The sequence below is a fragment of the Gallinula chloropus genome (genome assembly GCF_964237585.1).
Source record: "Gallinula chloropus genome assembly, chromosome: 16".
In the NCBI taxonomy this organism is placed as follows: domain Eukaryota; kingdom Metazoa; phylum Chordata; class Aves; order Gruiformes; family Rallidae; genus Gallinula; species Gallinula chloropus.
Window position 1 is genome coordinate 1,050,001 of NC_140101.1, and position 6,724 is coordinate 1,056,724.

A 6,724-nucleotide genomic window follows, 5' to 3' on the forward strand; every position below is an offset into this window, starting at 1 on the left:
GGGAGATGGTGTGAGGAGGGGGGAGGGCAGAGAATGGGGTGGGGGGCACCAGGGTGAGGGAGCAGTGGCAGCACCCACCTCCTGCAGCGAGAGCCGGGCGTTGTGCAGGCTGAGGCCGTGCAGGGCAGGCAGGGGGATGCCGGCTCGGAGCCGCTCTGTGGGGACAGCAGAGCAATGGGGGAGGATGGCCCTGGGGCAGCCAGGGTGGGGCAGAGGGCACAGGATGGGGACCACACTCACTGTTTGCCCAGGGCACCCCGAAAAGCCACAGCCCAAATTTCAGCAGGGTCTCCAGCTTCTTCACCTGCAGGACAAGCAGCCCCCTGAGCCCAGCACGGGGCAGGCAGAGGGGGGCTGAGGGGCAGGCAGGGCTCTGCTCCCCTGCCTGCAGAAGCAGACATCACTGCTGGCCTTGCATGGGGTCCACAGCACCCCCAGACCCTGCCCTCAGGGAGATGCAGAGCCCAAGGCTCCCCTCAGCTGCCCCATCGTGCCCTCAGCACAGCCACTCACCTCCACTGGGCCCACGTGTGATGCCACCTGTGTCACGCTGAGCCTGGAGGGACAAATCAGGGTGCGCACTGGGCATGGGGACATGGACTGTCCCCTCCCTGGGCAGGGACAGGCTGAGCTCCACAGCCAGGCTGGGAGCCTGGCAGAGGGGATCCGGGGTACCAGTGCCGGGGCAGCAGGTATGGATGAGAGCAGGGGGCAGGATGGGCTCCAAACAAGGGACACGGCGCCCAGGGACACCGATGACCAGAGGTGGAGAAGGGAGGGAGCTCCCTGGGGACATCCAGGCCAGGGCTGGGGACTCACCCTGTCAGGCTCACGGTGCCCCCAAGCCTGTTCCCGGTGATGGTTGGCTTCCCGGTCACATTGGCGTCCTGCAGCAAGAAGAGATGTTGGAAGGAGCAGGGCAGGGTCTGCAGCCCCACAGCTCCCAGTGCCACCACAGCCAGGAGCGCAGGCAGGTCCCAGCCAAGCCCCCGGGGTCAGGCCCTGACCCTGTGCTGTGGCAGCACCGGACACTCACGATGTTCAGCAGAAAAGCAGGGACACGGGTGGCGTTGGGCAGCACCACGAAGGCCTCAGCAGAGGTGAAGAGGGCCCCGTGCAGGGCGGTGGGGTGGCAGGAGAGCAGGGGCTGCTGGCGGGCTGAGAGGTGCAGCTCCATGGGCTGGTCGGGGTAGAGCTCCTGCAGCTGCGGGGGGAGAGGGCTGGGCTGGCACAGACCCACCCTGGTACCACCAGCACCAGCCCTGGCTCCCACCACTGGCCCGTGTGCCCCATCACTGGGCTGGGTGCAGGGTGGGCACTGCCTCCTGCCTTGCCCAAAGTCCATTTGTCCATGTCCCATCCTGCATCCCGTCCCCCCTGCCTCCCATCCCTCCTGTGTCCCATCCTGCCCGTGTGCCACCCCATCTCCCACCCCTCCCAACATCCCATTCTACCTGTGACTCATCCCATATCCCATCCCCCCTGCATCCCATCCCTCCTGCACCCCAGCTCATGCTTCATCCCGTGTCCCACTCCTGAGTCCCACCCTGTGCCTCATCCCCCTTGCATCCCATCCCACCCGTGCCCACCTGTGGGGAGAAGACCCCGATGCTCTTGGTAGTCAGCTGGAGGGGGAAGCGCCGCGGGAGCTGGAAGGCAGCAGAGGGGTCAGGCTGCTGGTGCCACCAGGCACCGGTGGGCACAGTGGGGACCCCCCAGGGCACAGTGGGGACACCCCAGCGGGGCAGCTGCGGCCGGAGCCGCCCCTACCATGCTGCTGGAGATGTTCCTGCTCAGGGCCCCAGCCCTGAAGTACGTGGAGGCAGCTGAGTTGGCGACGAGCTGGGAGACGGCCAGCAGCAGCATGGGCTCCTGCGCCGCACGCAGAGCCGCGGGCAGAGCATCGGGCAGCACCACGGGCAGTGCCACCGGCACCGGAGAGGAGGGTCCCTGCTGGCACATGCCTGCCCTGAAGAACTCCCCCTGCACAGACAGACGGACAGATGGACGTGAGGCTCAGCCCAGCTCTCCGGCTCCTGGTTCCCAGACCCAGCCCAGGGGCAGATGGACAGTGGTACCTTGAGGGCGACGTCCCCGTGCTGGGCGGTGATGGCCAGTGGCCCCAGCAGGGAGTGGTCCAGCGTGACAAAGCGGTCCAGCTGAGTGCACACTGCAGGGACACAGGGGACACGGGGGAGTGGGACCACTGACCGCCTCCCACAGCCCTGGTCCCACAGACCACACCGGGCACTGGGTCCCTGCACAGCTCCCCCCCTGCCCAATCCCCTCCTGCCCCGGTCACAGTCCCCTCACCCACCTTCCATTTGCTTTAGGGCAGCCTCCAGCTTCAAGATGCCCCTGCGGAGCTCAAGGCAGAGCTGGAAGAACAAGGTGTCAGTAAGAGCACGGTTGGGAGTCCCCAAGCCACCCACTGAGCCCATCATGGGGGGGGATGGGACAGGCACGCCAACAGCCCATGGCACAGGGGCTGAGCACCCACCTGCTTGTTCAGCTCCTTCCGCAGGGATCTCTGGAGCAGCGGTGCCAGCAGGTTGTAGAGCCAGCTGTGGGGCAGAGCAGGGTCCTCAGACCACCCTACAGCACCCCAGCCTCCCCTTGCCACCGCCCCAGCTGGGGGCATCGAGGAGTCCCTGCATGTTGGGGACAGGAGGGGAACGGGGGTCCCAGCAATACCTGTGTCCACTGTGAAACTCCATGTGCAGGTGGGTGCCGTGGGCGTCACAGCTGCTGTTCCACACCACGGGGCGGCCGTCCCCATCCACGCTCAGCCCCAGCACCACCTCCATGGCCAGGTCATCCATCTGGACCTCGATGGAACCTTTGTCCTGTCTGGGGACAGAGCGGGTGAGCGTGGCAATGGCGGTGTCCCCGAGCCACCCCGAGCTGCTCAGGTCCCCAGCCCTGTGCCCCACGCAGGTAAGGACTCACAGTGCACCCATCTGGGCTTCCCAGTCGGCGCTGAGCCGGATGCGGGCGCGCTGCAAGGTCAGCTCCAGCCCCACGTCCTCAACAAAGCCCAGGGCAGAGTCATTCATCTGCAGCTCGTGGACGCGGATCCTGCACGACACGGGCGGTTTGGGCTCGTGGCTGTGCCCGGGGCACGGCCAGTTTGGGGACAGGGACCCCACAGGCAGCTCTTACCGGGGTACGGCGTAGCTCAATGTGCCCAGGAGTGGCCTGACGTAGGAGCCCCTCAGGTTCAGCTCGTGCTCCTTCTGCAGCAGCGACTGGAGCTGCTCCAGCCCGAAGCGCCGACCTGGGGTAGAGCAGGGATTTGGGGAAAGGTGCCAGGGGAGGGGCTGGGCAGCTGGTGGGGTGAGCAGGTGGATCTAGAAGACCCTTCCATCCCCCATCCCAGGTAGTCTGGACATGGTCCCCCTCCACCCCCTGCCTAGTTCCCCCCAGGTGGACTCACCGAATTCCAGTGCACTCCGGGTCAGCCGGGCCCTGATGCCAGGGTTGGTGCCGGCCACGGGCACGCAGGGAGTCAGCAGGAGCAGGAGGCAGAGCCATGCCCGCCACGGTGTGCCCTGGGGATGGTGCCTGGACCTGGAGGCTGGAGCAGAGGACATGGCTGTGGGACGCCCAGGCGCTGCAGAGACCCTGTCCCCACATCCCAGCCCAGCCAGGACTTATATCGGGGACAGGGAGCCAAGGTGACATCAGCCCCCCGAGCACACGCAAGGGCCACCGCGCCACTCTCGCCGCTGAAAGCCCGGCCTTGCCCAACGCGTGACTCAAAGGGGAAGCCAGTTCCCCAGCTCTTTCCCACTCGTACCCTTCATGGGAGCAGAGAAAGGCCGGGTCCCGTGCCGCCCCACAGCTGGATCCCCGCCCTGGGGGAGCGTGGGAGCTGGGGGGCACTGGCCAGGGCTCCTCATGGCGGGGGGGATATGGGGCTGATGTGGGGACATGCAGGGACCCGGCTGGGCCAGGGTCCCAAGGGGCTTTGGCTGTACCCAGCCGACCTGGGATGAGCAGAGGAATGTGGGGGGTTGTTCCTGGGGTGAGGGAACAGGGACCAGTCTGCTCGCACCAGGGACCAGCCGCTGTCCCCGCTTTGGGAAGGGCTCTGGGGGACCTTGCATAGGGGCGCACAGACCTCGGTGGGGGTCAGGGCAGCACGGCAGCAGCTCCCAGGGCCACGGTGTGATGGGAAGGTCAGGACAGTCAGAGCGAGAGCAGAACTGTGCAATCCCCTCCAAAAAGCCCCAGCCACAGGGGAGGAGCTGCCTGTGCGCCCAAACCCGCCGCCGGCGGGACCGTCCCCCCGTGGGGAGAGCCCCTCGGGCTGGATGATGCCAGGGGCTACAGCTGCCAGGGGCTCAGCCAGGTGCCTGCTTGGATCCAGCCTGGGCACAGCACCAGGGATCCAGGGATCCCTCTTGTGGGATGGCAGGGCCCCATCCCAGCACCACAGGGGGACAAAGGACCCATGGACAACCTCACCAAAGGGACCAGAGCCCCCTATAACGCACCTTACAGCCCCCTCAAGAGCACCAGAGCCCCCTATAACGCACCTTACAGCCCCCTCAAGAACACCTCCCCTCTTGCCTGGGAACCCCAGTGCCACCAACCATGGCTGTAGTGATGGCCACGACCCCCAGCAGCAATCCAGAGGCCAAGGCCACCCCCAGTTCCCAGCCCCATGCCCACCACAGCCCACCCATCCCCGGGTGCCCCCACCCCAATTCTCACCGTGGCAGGCAGCTGTGGGGCCCCACACTGCAGGGGTGGAGGGTCCTGCCGTGGGTCTGAGCTCTGCCATGTCCCCAGGGCCGTGTGTGGCACTGAGCAGCGGGGAGCAGCTCTGACACCAATGTCCATCCTGGGGCAGCCGGGCTGGTCAGACCAGAATGTCACTCAGTTCGCCGGTCCCTAATCCCTAATCCCTTCTGGGGTGAATCAGGTGCCATCAAAACAGTGCGGGTCAGGGCGCAGGGAGCCGCAGGGCTGGGCCCTCCCTGGGGCTCTCCCAGCACATCCTGGTGCGGTGCATCCGGCATCCTGGCACGTGGAGGGTGGCTCAGCCCTGCTCCGAGCCCGGGCCGGCTCCACACAGCCCCTTCCCCGCTGTCCCGGCCCTGCCAGGCTCCGGGCTGCGGCAGCCCCGTGCCCCGAGGCGGGATGCCGGCCGGGGCTGCATCGCTCAGCCCCGGGGCACAGGCGGCTCGGGCACCCCCGCGCCGCCCCCAGCCCGAGCAGAGCCCCCAGCTCCCCGCTCACCCCGGGCTGGGACCCTCCAGGCTTCTCCGGGAGGGCGGCCCGGGCCGTGCAGTGCGAGGAGGCACCGGGAGAGGGACCCACCGCCGCGGCGGTGCCGCTCCGGGACCGGGCGGGAGCCGGTGGCCGTCGTCGGGGCAAGGGAGGGACCCTGGGGCTGATGGACAGGTCACCCACGGGGACCCAGAGCCCACCCCTCTCCCTGCACGTCCCCTGCTGCCGTGGCACAGCCAGGACAGGTCTGGCCGGGCCAGGCAGTGTCCCAGTTCAGGGCGCTCACCCCTGCCCGGGGATGTGCCGGGATGGGGAACCCCAGGGGTGTGCACCCCGACACCCATCGCTGTGACCCCAGGGGTGTGCACCCCGACACCCATCGCTGTGACCGTGTGAACACACACGAGCTTGTGCAGAGGTGCACACATCTGTAGCCAGGGCTGGCCAAGCCCTGCCAGCCCCAGAGACAGCTGGCTGCCCACCCAGGGGGGCAGGTAGGGCCCTGCCATGGCAGCCCCAAGCTGGCCTCTTGCTCCAGGGGTCGTTGGGGGAGCAGAGCCCTCCTCCACACCCTAATTTGCCCCCCACCAAGCCTGCAGGAACGTCCATAGCATCTGCTGCAGGAGGCAGCATGTGCCCAAGGCATCTGTGAGTCACGGGGCAGCTCAGGCCAGCACCACTGCCTGGGGCACCCCCAGCCCGCAGGGTTGCACAAGCCCTGATGCAACTTCCTTCTCCCAAAAAGCTTGTCCAGCCCTGGCTCTCCTAGGCAGGGCTTGCACAAGGATAACCCAGATCTGCAGGGACAGCACCAGCAGGGCCATAACCAGCAGCAACCCCCGGGGCTTGTACCCAACTCTCCCTTGGGGCCACACAGCAGGGACAGTCCCCTGCAGCGTCATCCTTGCACCCTGGAGCCATCTGCAACCCAACCTCAGCCCCGACCCTGGGAACCACAGGAAGACTGCAGGGCACAGGTGGCCCTATGGGGAAATGAGGTGAGGGCAAGCCCAAATTCACCATCACCCATTGAGACCACAACTCCATGCTCCCCACTGCACAGAGCCCCACACCTGGCTCCTGGCACTGCCCCCTCTGTGCCATCATCCCATCAGGGCGCCTGCCCAGGGGAGAGGCAGCACCACTGGGATGCACCAGGGAAACCGGGGTGCAAGTTACCTTTCACATGCCTCCCACCCCCAACAGCTCATGCCTGAGTCCAGGCAGCAAGAGGTGCAGCAGGACAGGGACCCCACGGGAACTCCTTGGCCCCAGAAGCTCTGTGGGGGCACAGTGGTGACCCGCAGACCCCAGCACACCTGGACCCCAGCACAGCGAGGACCACCAGCCCATAGAACCCCATCATAGCAGCCCAGCCCCTGTGCCCCACAACACACGCCCCCCACTCCAGAATCCCCCCAGTTTCATGCTCCCAGGGAAGAGCCCCGAAGCCCAGGGAGGAGTGGGACAGGAAGAGAGAGACCTG

At 67.0% G+C, this 6,724-nt stretch overlaps 1 protein-coding gene across 1 annotated transcript in view; it reads right to left on the minus strand.

Moving 5' to 3' along the window:
- LOC311197685 (bactericidal permeability-increasing protein-like) overlaps positions 1–3,593 on the minus strand; it is a gene marked incomplete at both ends in the record, with an annotated part of 3,640 nt that extends 47 nt beyond the window's left edge. Inside the window, 14 exons of the mRNA XM_084271473.1 lie at positions 79–155; positions 241–304; positions 514–556; positions 820–887; positions 1,037–1,204; positions 1,590–1,649; positions 1,771–1,983; positions 2,079–2,170; positions 2,318–2,378; positions 2,501–2,564; positions 2,695–2,850; positions 2,950–3,078; positions 3,163–3,277; positions 3,437–3,593. Coding sequence (XP_084127599.1) covers positions 79–155; positions 241–304; positions 514–556; positions 820–887; positions 1,037–1,204; positions 1,590–1,649; positions 1,771–1,983; positions 2,079–2,170; positions 2,318–2,378; positions 2,501–2,564; positions 2,695–2,850; positions 2,950–3,078; positions 3,163–3,277; positions 3,437–3,593 — 1,467 coding nt within the window. The remainder of the gene's footprint in view (positions 1–78; positions 156–240; positions 305–513; positions 557–819; positions 888–1,036; positions 1,205–1,589; positions 1,650–1,770; positions 1,984–2,078; positions 2,171–2,317; positions 2,379–2,500; positions 2,565–2,694; positions 2,851–2,949; positions 3,079–3,162; positions 3,278–3,436) is intronic.
- Positions 3,594–6,724: the final 3,131 nt, after the last annotated feature.